Genomic DNA, 17305 nt, shown 5'->3' on the forward strand with positions numbered 1-17305 from the left:
GACCCGGGGACTGCCTTAAACTACGTCTAAAAGAGAGGTATGGGCATTGTAAATGTCATTTCGCTTTGTGTGGTTGGGGAACAGCACAGCGGATGTCATTCCAAATCCAGAGTAGAGCCCGACTGGGGAAGTACCTTACAGAAAACCGCAGCCGAACGACACTAGACCCTACTCTTAGTGTTGTCATGTTGTGTTGCTGCCGGTGAGTAAGGTTGCCAGAGCTCAAAGAGGGTGCGGAGTGTTAAGGTCGGCAACGCGCATGTTACTCCTCTGGAGTTTCAGGCGTCCATAGGCTACGGAGACTGCTTACCATCAGACGGGCCGTATGCTTGTTTGCCACCGACTTAGTATAAAAAAGATGATTTTTAGGGTTCCGAACCCAAAGGGTCAAACGGAACCCTTTTACTGAGATTTCGCTGTCCGTCCGTCCGTCCGTCCGTCTGTCACCAGGCTGTATCTCATGAACCGTGATAGCTAGACAGTTGAAATTTTCACAGATGATGTATTTCTGTTGCCGCTATAACAACAAATACTAAAAACAGTATAAAATAAATATTTAAGGGGGGCTCCCATACAACAAACATATTTTTTGCCGTTTTTATAAATAATGGTACGGAACCCTTCGTGCGCGAGTCCGACTCGCAATTGCCCGGTTTTTTTATGAATATTTGATCATCTGGATTCTAAAATATTAACTTTATTTTTTCAATGCATTATTATATTATCTTTATATTGTCGTGCTTGCCTTACAATTCTACTATATAAATATCGCAACAATAATGCAGACATTCATATTTCGACCGACGCAATCATGAGGCATCAGTCGGTGTGGCTGCTCGCGGCTGTTTTAATTGTGGTAAATATCATTCATTAACTTCGATAACGTCTTTTGAATGTTTATTTATTGCGAGTTTGTTGTTCTATAGTTCATTGTTTTATTCAATAGGTAGAATGAATAAGGTACATGGCCCTAAGATGGCCCACCTTTTTTATATGAACTCACAGTTTTGTCTATGCTACGAGTACTAACGAACATGGACGCAAAATTTAAAATTTTAGTGAACAGGTCACACTTATAAAAAGTATGAAATATTGAAAGAAGGAAAGCTTAAGAGCCAATCTTAGACGCAAATTTAAATGGTATTTTAAATGTCCATACATTCATCTTCCAATGGGGAAAGCGGCTGAAAGCTAATTGTAGATGGCGCCACTAGAGTTTGAGACAACTCTACCAACTCGTTGTATGAAATATATAACTTAAAAAAATATTTGTATTTAATAAACCAATGTTTAATAAAACTTCATAATTAAACTCTCTGTATAAGTATTAAACTTTGTATCTGAGGCCGAGAATCTGTCGGATAAAGTTTCAAAGCCATTCAAATAAAAAGTTTTGTTTTGACAGGAGCATGTAGGATATTTTCATGTACGTAATAATCGTCTGTTTAACGCAATACAATGGATTCTCATGAAAAATAGGGACGTCTGACTGTAACACAGTTAAAAACACTTTTACGGGAACGCAAGGCATCCGTTAAAGGGAAAAAAGAACTCGTAGAGAGGTTAAGTATATTTGGCAATGTACTGTTTTCGCTCAAAAATATAAAATGTACAATATCAACAAGTTAATATTTTACGACCAAAATAATAATTTTCAATTGAATCCAGCATTAAATGTCAATTATGAGGCACCAACAGAATTCGCTTATGATGTAAATTCTTACAGAAATATCAATGCAAATTCAAAGCTCTGAAACTATTTAGACCGGTACATAAATATCTCATTAAATTAATACAAAACTTATTTGATTGTGGTAACTCACATTTCCATTAACTATTACGATAATTTATTTATTCAAAGAAAAAAGGTGGGGCCAAACTAATGTCATGTCACAAACTCTAGTGGCGCCACCTAGTAGCAAAGTTTGACAGCCGCCTTCCCCATTGACAAAATACCTTAATAAAGTACTAAGAAAGCAACCAGAGCCTTTGTAACTTGTTGTAAGTTGAATAATAAGTACTTTCGATTCACTCTTGTAACAGATAATATATTTGAAGTAAGTACCTAAGTACTTCCTACGTAACTAATTATTATGACGAGATATCAATTGACAACCCTTTCCGTTAGTAAAAACTACTTCTACTAATGGAATGTGAACGGCATGTACAGTCAGCGTCAAATACTTTGTAGCAACCAAAGTAGCCAAATAGTTCGGTACACCATATATTTAATATGGTGTACCGAACTATTTGGCCACTTTGACTGCTACAAATTATTTGACGCTGACTGTACCTTCTTAGACGGATATTCAACTCACTCAAAACTTGTCACTATTCAGGGACTTAATATGTTGTTTATTTACAGGTGTTAACGTACGTAGCTGACAATGAAGGTTAGTATAAGATCTTATGTTTTAACCTAATGAGTGCGTTAGCAAGTCTTTTTTATTTGTTTACTTATAATATAACTTATATTTACTTATATAGGTAATCGTGACATGATAATTAGCGAATTGACCGAAGCGTTAGCGAAGGTCTCCGTTTTAAATCGGCATTTTGTTTTCGTATGACCGTATGTTTTCCTCTAAGTTAGTTACTTAAATGGGGTTGGCCGGTCGAAGTATTAAACAGATGGCGCCATCATAGCTTGCCCTGTCAATCCCTAGAATTGTGTCAAATTCTTGTTTTTTTTTGGAATTTTGTGACCTGGATTCCAGTACTTTAAGCCAAATCTCATAGAACAAAACTAGAGACAGGGGCAAGCTATGATGGCGCCATCTATGCAAACCTTTGACAGTTGCCAACCCCATTAAACAAGTTAAAAAAGTTGCATTTGGCAGATCAACCTCTAGATTAAAAAAAAATACGCTCTTAAATATTTTATGGGAACCGCTGAAAAACAGCAGAACTTTACTCTCTAAATCTTCTATTTTTGTCAGAAATGGTCATGAATAAAGAAATGAAATCTTTTCAAGGTCCCGGGTTCATCGCGAATATTGTTCCTGGGTTAGGTACCTATATTAAATGTATCTTTACATTAATGTTTATTTAAGCATGTATATTGTCGAACATTTCCTGTCGCCACTAAGTAGGACACGTCTCAACAAATATTTATATATTTGATTTCAGTAACATCTGCGCCATGCGGGCCTCATCATCACCGGCCCAGAGAAGACTGCGACGATGATGATGATGACGACGATGACGAGAAACCTAAAAAGCACAAGCCTAAAAAGCATAAGGACGATAAAGATGATGACAAAGATAAAGATGATGACAAGGATAAAGATAAGGATAAAGATAAGAAAAAAGATAAGAAAAAAGATAAGAAGAAAGATAAGAAGGATGATGATAAATTAAAGGAAAAAGGCAAGAAGTTGGAGAAGGATGGAAAAGGTAAAACTACTCAGGATCTTGTTAATACAGCAAATTAATTCAAATATAATAATATTAATTTAGCTCAGCTCCCTCTGTAGTATAAGTTTCCTCATATTTTCCTTACTTAACCTCACATTTATTGTTTCAGAGTTTCTAAAGGACATTGGTATGTAGTTTAATTTTTCATCGTCATCAATAAATAATCATCTTTGAGTCTTTCTTTATTAATCAATTCCACTAACGCTGACGTGAAGACATCATCTACTCTTTAACGCCATGAACGCGAAATCACGTAAAAAATGTTAGTTTTTTTTTTAATACTAAGTCGGTGGCAACAAGCATACGGCCCGCGCGATGGTAAGCAGTCTCCGTAGCCTGCAACTCCAGAGGAGTTACATGCGCGTTGCCGACCCTAACACTCCGCACCCTCGATGAGTTAAAATTCAAAGTTCAAATATACGTTATTCATGTAGGCCTAGCAACAAGCACTTATGAATAGTAAGACAGTATTACATATAGTTATCTTAAGCTAATTATCAGAGCAATTTATTGATGTTGTAATTATTATTCCATATATAATACTAATGAATATAATTCATAGATAAAATTTAATACTAAGAATTTCACAAAATATCGTCATACAACAAAAAAAAGCGGCCAAGTGCGAGTCGGTCTCGCTTGAAGGGTTCCGTACCATTTAAGACGTATTAAAAAAAATCTACTTACTAGATCTCGTTCAAACCAATTTTCGGTGGAAGTTTGCATGACAATGTATATCATATATTTTTTTTTAGTATTTTCATTCTGTTATTTTAGAAGTTACGGGGGGGGGGGACACATTTTACCACTTTGGAAGTGTCTCTCGCGCAAACTATTCATTTAAAAAAAATGATATTAGAAACCTCAATATCATTTTTGAAGACCTATCCATAGATACCCCACACGTATGGGTTTGATGAAAAAAGATTTTTTGAGTTTCAGTTCTAAGTATGGGGAACCCCCAAAATTTATTGTTTTTTTTTCTATTTTTGTATGAACATCTTAATGCGGTTCATAGAATACATCCACTTACTAAGTTTGAACAGTATAGCTCTTATAGTTTCGGAAAAAAGTGGCTGTGACATAATCGGACAGACAGACGGATATGACGAATCTATAAGGGTTCCGTTTTTTGCCATTTGGCTACGGAACCCTAAAAACAATTGTATAAAAAATACTAGTCTGGAATGTTTCTAGAATAAATTCTAAATGCCAACAAATGAAATAAAAAATAAAAACAACAAAGGAAGTACATGCATTGGAATATCCATTTCATCATCATTATCTATTCAAATATAATAAATAATTAATCATTTCGAATCACAATTAATCCCACGTTGTTTTATCATTCGTGTAGTCTTGTGTGGTATAATAATCTTTAGAAATAAGTTTACGCTTTACATGATTCTTAAATTTATTAATTGATTACTCATTCAATTCTAAATTGAAAACCTCGAGGTTGTTTTTTCGCTGCCCAATTTAGACCTCTTGGACTCGGAGTTAAAACGCTTTGCTTATTTGTCATTCGAATAAAAAAATAGGTATTTAATCTCTCTCTCTCTCTCTAATCAACTAGCATTATTTATTCCAAGATAAAAGATACTTAACAGTATACCTATATTGCACTGTAATCAAATAAATGATGCATTACGTAGGTATTTGCAACGACATAGCAATTGTAAAACATGTACGTATGTGTATACGTACATGTTTTACATTAATTATATTGTGTTTTTGCTCATCGTATGAATTGTATAGATAGTCAATAAAAACACTTTTTGAAACAAAGAAATTCATTAAAAAATGGTTCAAATTGGGGTTTAAACATTTTTTTTCTTTTACAGAAAAGATCATGAAAGATCTATTTTCGCGATGAAGGACAAATATGAAGCCCAGAGATTAAATACTTCGAATTTAAAATGTATTAATAATTGAATTTATCAATTTAATTAATGTAGTTTAATTACATGCAAATGTGGTGAACACTGTAGTTGTATTATTTTCTTTCTCCACCCTAGTAATTTAGGCACATTATTATAACATGTCTTTTCTCAAGCCGGAACAATGGTATTCAGAACATTTGGGAGGTAAGCCGTAAGATGAGATGCACGCAACACGTAAAGGCGCCTTTGACATTTTAATTAGATGTAAGAGACACCGAGCGGATGCTGCCCTTGCCCGTGTCAAGGGACGCACACAGAGGCAGCATCCGCCAATGTGTAGGGATTATTGAGAATTAATGAATTATTGGGTGAAAGCTATGGATTAATTGCTGGATTATGGGATAAAAAAACCTGCCTGCCTGCCTGGACGCCTGCCTAATCAAATGGTATGCAATTTTATTTTTGGCAGACGGTGACTCGCCCCCATAAGATGGGCCTCCACAAAAAGCGACATCTAGGATGGCTCAAGGGCAAAACCGGTGTGAGGGCTGAGGGTAGAGAGGTGTCACTACACTACTGTACTTTAAACATATTGCCAACTCGCCACTTATACGTTTCCATATCCACTCGAGAACTCAGCTCTCGCGACTCCAGCCGGCTAAGGCAGGGGCATAAAATCCTCTATCACCCACCTTTCGGTTGACAGAGATCCCCAGGACTACTCGGGTACTTGGGGTCGCTGCTCCCCAAGAGCTCGCCACAAGCTGCCCTGCGTTGATAATTACATATTATTATTAGACTGTACATTACTCATACAATACAACAAGTACTAACCCACTCATATATTCTTCTATTCAGAAAACTAATTTTATTTTACATCTTGTGACTGTCACGTGACTGTGTCCGTAAAAAATAAAATATACTATTCCACTAGTTAAGTCTTTTGTATGACATAATGATATTCCACGTCCACGATGTACGACCGTGTCCAAATATTGCTATATAAATTCTTCGGCATTCTCATGATAAAGTGTCAGACAAAACAACAGGCCGGTATGAGAAGACATTCGATAGTGTTCGTCCTGGTGTTATCCATTATGGTAAATAACATTCATTGGTTTTTCTTTTTATACATTAAGCCAACAATATTGACAGTTGAAAATTACCGCTGACGAAGAAGCGACTAATGCAAGTGACATAGATTCCGAACATCATGATAATATTTCACATCACCATGTAATTTATGTATATGTATTTAAGTAGTTTATTATCAATTTATATGTATTAATGAGGACTTGCTTCTTTCAATAACAATTTCCTTAGTTTTAAATGCACCGCCTACAATCTTTTCTGCTTTGCCCTAAGGTTGACTAGTAGAGACATGGCATTAAGTTCGCCTTTTGTACAATTTTTTTTTCTTTTGTGCAATAAAGTTTAAATAAATAAATAATTTAATTATAATATATTATATTATATTAAATATAATTATAAAAAAGTTCAGTACAATACGTCCCACTGCTAGGCAGTTGGGCACAAGCTTCCTCTCGTGCGCGAGAGGAGTCCCCACATACAAATATAGGTAATAAAATTTTAATTATTTCAGATATTATCCTACGTCGCTGAACATGAAGGTAAGCTTACCTAATTTATTAGAATATATTTAGCTTAAATCGAATTATTTTTCTATAAAATGTACCTATTGTATCTCAGTCCATATCGTGAATAGCCAACACTGATGTCAGTAGAAAAAAGGCGTGAAATTCAAATTTTCTAATAAACGATAAATTCAACTGACGGAAATGGCTTTACAGACTGTCTATAATGAATATATTTTTATTCAGTGACCATAATTTTATATCCGCAACGCATCAGATGTAATTCAGTAAAGGTTCAAGTAAGCCGATTGGGCGCGTCACTGACATAAAATCGCATGCCATTCGTTGTAAGGTCTGTAGAAGCCTTTAGAATGAATATCAGTCGATATGTCTTCGATTCGAATTTCTACCAAGCAAGCAAGATTCGGCAAACTAGAGACAAAGCTATAAAATTAGGTTAGACAGTTGCCGAAATTTTACATATCAATTGCAGTGACAGCAGCCGCATCGCCAGAGCCTTGTTTCTTCGACTTTCCATTCCGGTTGCCCCGGCGCAGGAGACCTAAGGATGACGATGACAATAAACCAGATAAAGATAAAGAAAAGAAGAAACAGGAGAAAATACCTAAGAAAATAATTGACCGTAAGTACCTTAATTCACCTCAACAAGGCTTTCAAAACTAGACATTTTTTATTGTGACATAGCACCTAGGTACCTACATTATTAAATTTTAGAGTTCAAATTTATATTTTTGGCCCCGAAAGTTAAGAACATTAGCGACACAAACGCCCACGATATTAATACTGAGACCCTACCGCAAAAAGTTAACATAGAAATTGATTTATTTGCCCCTCTATCGCTCGAATATGCAGGAGTGATAGAGAGGCAGATAACGAAATTTCGATTTTCTTTTTTCACGGTAGGCCCACTGAGATGCAATCGAATTAGATCGATCGATCAAATGCCTCAATGTATCAGAAAGCGCATGCGTTATCGGGGTGGTTTGTAGAGTCCCTTACCCCTTACGCGAAGTAACAACCAGAGGCCTTACCAACAAAATCTAAGTTTCGTTCTCTACTTCTCTATCGCTCGAATAGAGCAAGAATGATAGAGAGGCAGATAACGAAATTTCCATTTTTCCGGTAGGCCCTCTGGGATACAGGAACTTTAGGATACTGGGGCATCATTTGTTTGTCTTGCTTGCTGTATATGGCCCACTTATACGTACTTACAAAATGTTACTTACCTACTTTTATTACTTTGTTCCAGAACTCAAGAAGGATTTTAGTAAGTGTCAAAACTATGCTGCTTATTACATTTAAAATATATTAGCGTAGCGCTTTACCCATCCCGGAACAATGGTGTTCCGGACATTTGAGAGACGTGCGCAGAGGCAAGGCCAACACGTAGAGTCCCTTTTGACACTTAACCTTTTCAACGCTTTTCCACACGTGTCAAGAAATAAATGCCATGGACGCCAAAAAGTTAACTGGTGAAGAGCGAATATGAAGCTTAACTGACAGTAGGAAAGTCGCTTTGACAACGTCCGCCATAGCCTTTTTAATGGTCATTGGCGTCGCGGGCACGACAGACGGCGGCGGCGGGCGTTTTAGTGGTCTTTGGCGTTGAAAAGGTAAACGAGATGTGTAGGGTACACCGAGCGGATGCTGCCCTTGCCCGTGTCATGGATCAGCCAGGGTGATATATATATTTACTGCCTATTATTATATAGGCCTGTTCTTATTTCGACAATTACATATAAACGGTATGACTTTCTTCCCTCTAAAATTCGCCTTGTTAGGTACCTAATCCTATGTATTTACTTACATCTGATCTCAAAACAGCATATTGCGTATTTAATAGTATTATTAGCAGGTACATATTTATAACCCGAATTGTAGGTACCTATATTAGATATTGCACATTCGAGTTATAGAAAAGGAAATAGACAAACGTAACTAATTGATTCGCGCTACGCTCACGGAATATTTTTAATTTTGTGGTTTTCTTTTACAGATTCGCTGATTTCACTATTTTAAGGTCTATCCCGAAAGACAAAATCGTAGATTAAGTACCTAATTGTTAAATGAAGCAATGTAAATATAATGTTAACTTTATAATAATCTTTTTTCTTTTTCACCGATTGCTATCGACGAGTTGTTATAGCGGCAAAAGAAAATTTAAACTGTCTATCCCGGTTCATGAGATACAGCCTGGTAACAGACGGACGGACAGCGGAGTCTTAGTAATAGGGTCCCGTTTTACCGTTTGGGTACGGAACTGAACCCTAAAAAGACCAAAAATTCAAACAGGATAAGGGTGCACACCGGCTGCGCATGCGTAGATAGGCGCGCGCATGTGCACGTTGTAATATACATATCCTTTAAAAGACGACACACCGCTTGCGTGACGTGTGCGTCGTGCACGACTGCCAACATTTTAGCGCACGCAAGCGTGTACGTCTACACACACGCATCCGGTGTGCTCTGGCCTTAGCCCGTCACAGACGTATAAGCATCTTATATAATGGGACTGTAGTTTTCGGCATTCTCTCAACGACGTCAACTGCAAAGACGTCAATATCAACCTTCGTTCATTCCTAAAATAGCCTTAGATCATTAAAAAAAAATCAGTTTATATTAATTTTTTAATCAGACTCATTTCACAACATAACAAAACTCATACACTCGAGATTATTTTACAACATAGGCTTTACACTTACAAAATTAGGCTGCCGACGTTGTAAAACCACCCACAGACGACACACAGTGTCGTAAATAAAACGACGCTGCGAACTTACTGAGACGACAACACTAATCCACACAGCCTAACCGTCTCAGATAAGTCTGCAGTGTTTTCAAATGAGCGTGACTTATGTACACAAGTTGCAGACAATAAATAGATACTTGTGGCGTCCAGATAGTTTCACACATTAACATAGGTTACTAAGGAACGTTAGGGCCCGTGCACACTGCGCGACACGGGGGCTCGGGCCCCACGTGCTGGAACGTTTCACTCATGTACCCGGCGGTACTAATGTCTTTACACTAATCACTACGCTTACAGCTCATCATGCTCCTCCTGTAAACAAACAAATAAACTTACGTTAGTAAATTGTGTTAAATAAATCCAACTTAAATGTATACAATAATCAGAAATGCTTACACAGTCACTGAACATTGTCAGTCAGTAAACAGTGAAAGCGACTTAAACGCTTATAACGATAAATAAGAACGCTGAATATTTTAAGTCTTTCATCAAAAGAAAAAGGCGACACACTGTTTTATTCAATTGAATCAATGTACGAATTTAAGAGGGAAGTACAGTCACGTCTGAAAATATAAGTACGAAAAATGTGCCAAAAATATGTATACACTACCTTAATAATATATATGGGCAATAAAGTCGTGTATACATATTTTTGGCACTTTTTTCGTATCGATATTTTCAGACGTGACCGTACCACGTACTCGACCATACAAAAAGAGAAAATGTTTTTCCACTTCTAAATATTTTCCATTCTCCATGATTTTTTAGTATGTTTTCATAGAACTGTAGAAAAGGCGAAACCTATAAATCTAGTTTATATTATGCTGAAGCGATCGACATCAAAATCTAAGATTTATTTAGTGGAAACCGTTTTCTTCCGAAATGGAATTTTATAGAAATAGTACAGTCAGTATCGAAAGTAGCGGATCAAACAACGCTTCAAAAGTATCTACCATTTGGTATCAGCTTAACAAAAATTGATGGTTCTATCTGTAGAACAATGAAGACTGTAAAATTTATACTTTCGAACGTGAAATTTAGAGATTTATATTTCGAAAAGTTATCCGGAATATCAGATACTTTTGGCGCGTTGTTTCATCCGTTACTATAGATGTTGACTGTACCGCTATTTCGTTAGGATCGCAAAGCTATTCTTCCCTCTTAAGATAATCTAGTTGATAAATTGTATTCGAGAGCTAACAGGGATTAACTAATGATTGAAATCCTTTTGTATAAAATTATTTCCACCAGTTGCGTAGCACGATTCAGCTTTGTAGCTGTAAATCTTCACAATATACTTATTTGTGTTGAAATTGGCTACAGGCCAAAATCCTTTGTTAACATTTGTTGGCTTCAGACATCAAATCATATTCTTTGTTCAAATATAATTACTCAGAACGAGACGCTTGACTACGTATTATTTACACCTCAAACAAACGAAACAACATTTGCATGACTGAATAGTGTTGTGGTAATAAAAAGATTATCAATCATCTACCTACATAAAAGAGAAAGTATGAAATCTATGACTCAACTCATGTAGATATCGGCTTTGAAGCTTAAGTTACCATAATCATCAATTTTAATGGAGTATCATGTCATTTAGATAAATACTAGCACATACCAAAAAAGTCTCTGGACATAAAAACTCGTTTACGCCGTGCTATGGTATACAGCTTACATTTCGTTGGCCACCAAATATACATAATAGATTTACTACTTTTTTGTTATACGACGTCGGTGGCAAACAAGCATACGGCCCGCCTGATGGTAAGCAGTCTCCGTAGCCTATGTACGCCTGCAACTCCAGAGGAGTAACATGCGCGTTGCCGACCCTAACACGATCCACTTACCACGGGCGCCGCTTCACCGGCCTCATCATCCAAGTCCTCATCATCCTCCTCATCATCGGGCCTCTCAGCCTTCTCCTTGTCTCTCTCCGCTTCATCCTGCTCAGTCTTCATCTTCTTCTCTCCCTCTTGCGTCTTCTTGATCGCCTCCCCGCGCTCCTTGGCGAGCTCGACGTCATCCGTGAACAGGATGTTGTCGAAGATGGTTCCGCTCTTGACCTGCCAGAGGTCGAGGCCGACGGTGCACAGCTCGTCGCGCTTGTACAGGGTGGGGTCGGGAGTGTACTCGGGGTTGTCGATCTCGGGGTGGATCCAGGGACCCTTGTAGGCGGGGTTGTCAATCTGTGGAAAATTGAGAATGATGTTAGCAATGTACTCTCATCTTCGTAACTACTTTTAATTTTTCAGTTGGTCACAATGCTTATAATTCATGAGACATTGACACTATCACTTTGTTCTATACATTAGAAATTGAGTGAAAAATGGAAGCTGATATGGGTTAAGACAGTTAATTAAGAGTATAGTGTAGCTACTAGTTATTTACTAATTGTTAGGCTTTTGGTGTGTCAATATCACGCTTAATATCCACTGTGACATGAGTTGGCGTTGGCCACTCCCAGTCGTTGGGCTTGTATATGAGCCTAGTGCGGTTTCATAGCTTAGTAACAACAAGAGTGCAATAAACGCGTCGTACCTGCTTGGGTGCCCAGACGCCCTTGTACTCGGGGTTGTCGATCATGGGCGGCTCCCACTCGCCGTCCATCTCGTCGTCCCAGTCGTCGGGCTTGGCCGCGTCGGGGTCGGGGATGTGTTCGGGCTTCTCCCAGTCCTCGGGCTTCTTGTCCTCGGGGTCGGGGATGGTGGCGCGGTCGTCCCAGTCTTCGGGCTTCTTGGCTTCAGGATCCTGGGATGACAATATGGGTTAATTCAACTGTGCGGTGAAATGCCAAATATGGGCTAAACACATTATTGTAGAAAATGCTCACTGCCACCAACAACATTAAAATCAAGGCTTGTCATTTCAAATAATGTTTTTGTTTTCAAGCGAGATTTGTGCCTCATCTTGAATTCAATTGTTTATTTTATAAGACCAAGATGAGTTTTTGATTTGTCACAGGGTATCTAAGTCAAGTTACTATATTATCAACAGTGTATAGGAGACAAACTGCACCTGTATAGCCTATTGCGATTAGCTGGATCCACACAGAGCGAGCATACGTGCGAGGCAATTTCCTCACGCACAATACTGTGTGGACCCGGCTATTCACTTCGTTCATTCGACTATTCGCCTCTCATCTTTTGAATGTGAAGAAGCATAGATAGCAAAGAAGCAGATAACATTTAATTTAATTTTCATGTTCGCGCCGCCGTGTTTTACTCTTTATTATTTAAATTTTTGTTTAATTATTGGATAATGTATACGGTAAGGTACCTGAGGCCCTGCCGCGAAAAACGAAAATAGATATTTATTTATCTGCCTTTGTCGCTTGAATATACATGAGCGAGAGAGAAGCAGATAAAAGATTTTTTTTTCTCCGATATGAGGAAAGGAAAATACCGTACCTTGATCTTCTTAGGCGGCAGGAAGTCCCAGTCAGCCTCCAAGTCCCCAGACTCGACCTTCTCATTGTCGATGAGCACCTCGTACGTGTTGTCGGGCCTCACGATCAGCGTGTACAGGTGGGTGTACACGTCGTCCTTGCAGCGGATGTCCTTCTTGATCAGGTGGTTCTTGCCCTTGTAGCTGAAGATCACGTGCACCTGAAATACGGTGTTAATGTATTATGAAGTAAGACCACATTTGCTTGGCAGGTCTATTTTGGACCTTATTTGCTTAGCCTCTTCAAGTCTTCACAAAGCGACAAGTTAAAAATGTACGTGTTTCATACTGGTAATATTATGTGGCCTGCCGCCACCATCGCGAGTAGTTATCTCTCTCTGTATCACTCTTGTACATTCGAGCGCTACAGAAGAAGGTAACGATTTTCGATTTGTAATGCCCTCAGTTTCGATGTGTAAAGTTCTATATCTTAGCTTCATAATCGTCTCTTATAAGATTTATTAATTCAATTAGTGCAATATGTAGCCGCTATTTTTCCTATATTCATATATGTATGTATTTTTTTTTCTTATATGTATTTCATGTGTCCGAAATTCCAAATAATATACTAGATAATGCAACAAGAATTTGACACATTCAGCACCTATGACACGCCATCCGTGAAATTATTCATATTGATACTAAAATAGAAGACCGGTCACGAATATGATAATTGCCTATTGCTATTGCACAAACACTTTTAAAATGAAGTTTTTTTTTCTGTTGTTTCGTTTCGAAGTAATGCCAGAAAAACTATTGTTGGATGCAGGCCTTAAATATTAATTATGCTGATTTAAAAACCGTCTTCGACTTCGTTTTTGATAAACTAGGTCATAATGTAACTAAATTAAACAGTTTTTTGGCACGTGTTCTCACTAAGAAAATCCAATTCTAAGAGATGCTGTTTTGGCCATTGACCTGTGTGAATCAAGCGCCGATGAAATCTATGAAACGTATTTGGCCACTTAGTTAGCTCACGTCGCGTACCGTTAGCAGACGACGCGGGTGAACGAACTGCGTTACTGTCATGTCATAAGTGGTAAAGTAAACTTGCCTATCTTGTTGATTGAAAAAGACATCTCGCATATGGTTAGTGAGATAAAAAAATATGGAAATACATATAATAATCATTTCAGATTTTTTAAGCAATACAAGGTGCGATACATTTTATTGTCATATTTCCCAAGGTGCGATAAGTTTTATTGTCATATTCATATTGCTCTGTTATTAATGAAAAATGTTTCGCTTATCAGCGATTCATTACAACGGTGCAAACCATAAAACTATATCGGACTTCAAAGATAAATACGACATATATCTACTACTAGCGAGTGTGATAATACCGTAGTCACGCGAAGGTCCCAAATAGGTATTATAAATAATATATAAAATTCTGAGGCCTAGCATCGTTAATTTATTTAGGATCAAATTTACAACTGAAATCGAACATGCTACATTTATTTGTAGGTAAGCAGTTATTGAATTTTCAAAAGATAATCACTCGACCATCACATGCTAACAGACTATTATTGAATAATCCTTGTACCTTTTTTCTCCAGTAATTATATAAAATATTTCATTATACTTTAGTTTCAATAAGTCGCCTAAATAATTAGTTGTTAAATAGTCAGTTCCAGCTATCAATTAAAGAATTAAAAAATGATAATGTAATACAAAATATTGTCACGTCCAGTCACGCATTATCGTACTCGTAAATATGCGATTTTACGAAAATTTCGAGTGATAAGGTTGTTTCGCTCGATTAGCGATAACAATTAGAACCGAACAGACGTGTTGCAATTTCCCGTGCATTGGATGCCGCAAGGAACAATGCAATTGTCTTACGCGATTATACAAACTGCCGTTTTTGGTTGGCTAGTATTATGAGAGACATCAAAGAAGAACTTGCAATTACTGCTCTTCAAGCCACGCAAGAAATAACAGATTCGCGCTTATCACATTGATACGAATTCACACGTCGCTCCGTTCATAAGTTTGAATATAGATACCCTAGTTAACACACGTACTAATCACGGAGAAAATTTTGTTGTAATGAATACCATAGTGCACATGCACAGTCTGAATTCCAACCAAATTTTCTGCGTAATTAGTACGACTATGAACTGGGCTAACGATATTATCAACATTTCAGAATAAAAAAGCCATTATTAGGTAATATAGTTAAGGATAGTTAGGTAATGAGATTTGAATCAGATTTAATAATACTTCAACAATAAATGTTAGTATTTTTCAGTGGTATCAATTAACTAATAACTTGGACCAATTCTGTGACTAATAATAATATTTACTACTGTAAGCATATAAGTTTTTAAAATGTTTTAAATAAATCAATCACACTTTCACTTTTAATGTTATCATGCTCTAGTTAAGTTACTCTTAATTGTTATAGTTATTGATGAAAGTTCTAGTTTTAAAAATATGTTAATATATATGGCAAAGAGAATAGTTTGCTCATTCATATTAAATTTGAACAGATGGTAATGATCATGAATTCATGATCAAACAAACATCTATAATGACCTAGTGACATGCATGGTACATTTTCAAGGTTGCTAGAGTAATAACCCACAACTGAGGGCAATTAAATTACAATAATAATGTAAACCGAAATTAATCATCATATAGTCATATACACAGAAAAGGTGGCCAAGGCTTCCACTGCCCATCTGGAATCGAACCAATGTCCTATGCTATCATGGTAGGTGCCTAAGCCCCTCGGACACCCAGGCCATGGCGATAACAACTATATGCGAAATCCTGAGGGCTTTCCTATATGACATTTATTTCGTTTTATAATTTATATAGTAATGCTTCTACTTCAAATAACATGAATTAAAATATTTCCAAATATAAATTAATTTATTCTAATAGTACAAAATAATAATGTATTTTTAAAGAAATGGTGATGTATGATCTGTACAAATCTCTTAACATTTTGGTGCCAGCAATGCCAGCATAGATTACTTTTTTAGACATGCTGCTGAGTTTCCTGTATGATAATTTTTTTATGAATTAGATGAATAGAATTAATAAATTCATACCTGCAGTTATAATGAATTTGGAATCTTTTAAACGTTTGATTTGTGTGGCATTTCTTTGCAAATTGCATCCTTTTTGTTTAACTTCATCTAATTAGAAAAGTTACGCTAGTAATACATACCTTCTTGGTACCAGGACCGCAGATGTCTGGGCCAAACATAATCTCGTAGGGACTCTCGCCATGCATGTCTTTCTGGTCCAGCTTGCAGTCGAACACCTTCAGGTAACCGCCTCCACAGTCAATGTCCTGCTCATGCTTGACCGAGAACTGAACCACCAGGGGCTTGTCCTTGTTCGAGAAAGGCTTGAATTTCTTAGACAAGGCGTAGAAACGAGCATCTTCAGACGTTTGCAGACCTGCAGATTACCAGGGACGTATAAGTATGTAGCCAACTTGGCATCTACATGGGCGGGCACTTTAATTAGAAAGGAAGTATTAAAGTGGGAGGGAATCATAGATTATCTCTCGAAAAGGCACAAATAAATCGTTTAATGAGAAAGTAAGAAACGTTCGTGAAGTTCAAGCGATTCAACCAAGTAAAAAGTGCTTACCTTTGTCGGCCTCCGGGTCATTATAGAACTTTCCAGCAGTTAACTTAAACTTGCCGAATTCCTTGCCAGGGTGCTCACTGTATATCCATTCTGATTCCCACTTGTCTGTAACGAGAAAACAGTGAATTAACGCCTATTTCCCTAAAATAACCGGCAACGGGAGCCGCAGACAATCGATAGACGTGTAAGCACACGCGGCACCGGCGCGTCCCTACCAAACTATTCAATTTTTATATAGAAAATATTCACTTACCATCGGGAAACGTTTCTTCATAATACACCTCACAATTTACTGAATAAATTGCCAGAAAACTGACAAACGCTAATACTAAAGACTTCATTTTGATTCACTATACCACCCGCACTGGCAAAGGACTGGCCACGAATAAAATGAAAAGTCGTCGAACCTCTGTTTTGTAATATCAACCGGATTGACACGACACGGACAACCGATACAACCACGCCAATTCGAATTCCTTGAAGCTAAACGAGACGGCAATATGATATAGTGTCTGTACCTCCCAGTGACGCTACCTCAAAAAGAGAGAGACTACTTTTGGAGTTTGTGTTTTTGCGTA

General features: G+C 37.3%; 3 protein-coding genes across 4 annotated transcripts; 2 read left to right on the top strand and 1 right to left on the bottom strand.

Annotated features, from left to right (window-relative positions):
* The first annotated feature begins 429 nt into the window (after positions 1-429).
* LOC133519840 (uncharacterized) lies at positions 430-5407 on the top strand. The gene is made up of 5 exons (XM_061853969.1): positions 430-856; positions 2366-2393; positions 3130-3396; positions 3527-3544; positions 5262-5407. The coding sequence occupies exons 1-5, from the start codon at positions 812-814 to the stop codon at positions 5291-5293; spliced, it is 390 nt and encodes a 129-aa protein (XP_061709953.1). The 5' UTR covers positions 430-811; the 3' UTR covers positions 5294-5407.
* Positions 5408-5520: 113 nt separating this feature from the next.
* On the top strand, positions 5521-9482 carry LOC133519841 (uncharacterized). 2 transcript variants are annotated; one of them, XM_061853972.1, is made up of 5 exons: positions 5521-6400; positions 6904-6931; positions 7389-7538; positions 8166-8183; positions 8913-9482. In XM_061853972.1, the coding sequence occupies exons 1-5, from the start codon at positions 6275-6277 to the stop codon at positions 8933-8935; spliced, it is 345 nt and encodes a 114-aa protein (XP_061709956.1). In that variant the 5' UTR covers positions 5521-6274; the 3' UTR covers positions 8936-9482. The 2 variants fall into 2 exon arrangements, with proteins under 2 accessions (XP_061709956.1, XP_061709954.1); XM_061853970.1 differs by lacking the exon at positions 8913-9482 and having other exon boundaries at positions 5878-6400; positions 8166-8484.
* Positions 9483-9529: 47 nt separating this feature from the next.
* On the bottom strand, positions 9530-17174 carry LOC133519831 (calreticulin). The gene is made up of 7 exons (XM_061853952.1): positions 16981-17174; positions 16728-16832; positions 16297-16532; positions 13079-13276; positions 12210-12419; positions 11519-11857; positions 9530-9977 (listed from the first exon to the last, which is right to left on the bottom strand). Exons 1-7 carry the CDS (start codon positions 17066-17068, stop codon positions 9957-9959), a joined length of 1197 nt encoding a protein of 398 aa, XP_061709936.1. The 5' UTR covers positions 17069-17174; the 3' UTR covers positions 9530-9956.
* Between the last annotated feature and the right edge of the window lie 131 nt (positions 17175-17305).

Source organism: Cydia pomonella, chromosome 7, assembly GCF_033807575.1.
Source record: "Cydia pomonella isolate Wapato2018A chromosome 7, ilCydPomo1, whole genome shotgun sequence".
NCBI classification, from domain to species: Eukaryota; Metazoa; Arthropoda; class Insecta; order Lepidoptera; family Tortricidae; genus Cydia; species Cydia pomonella.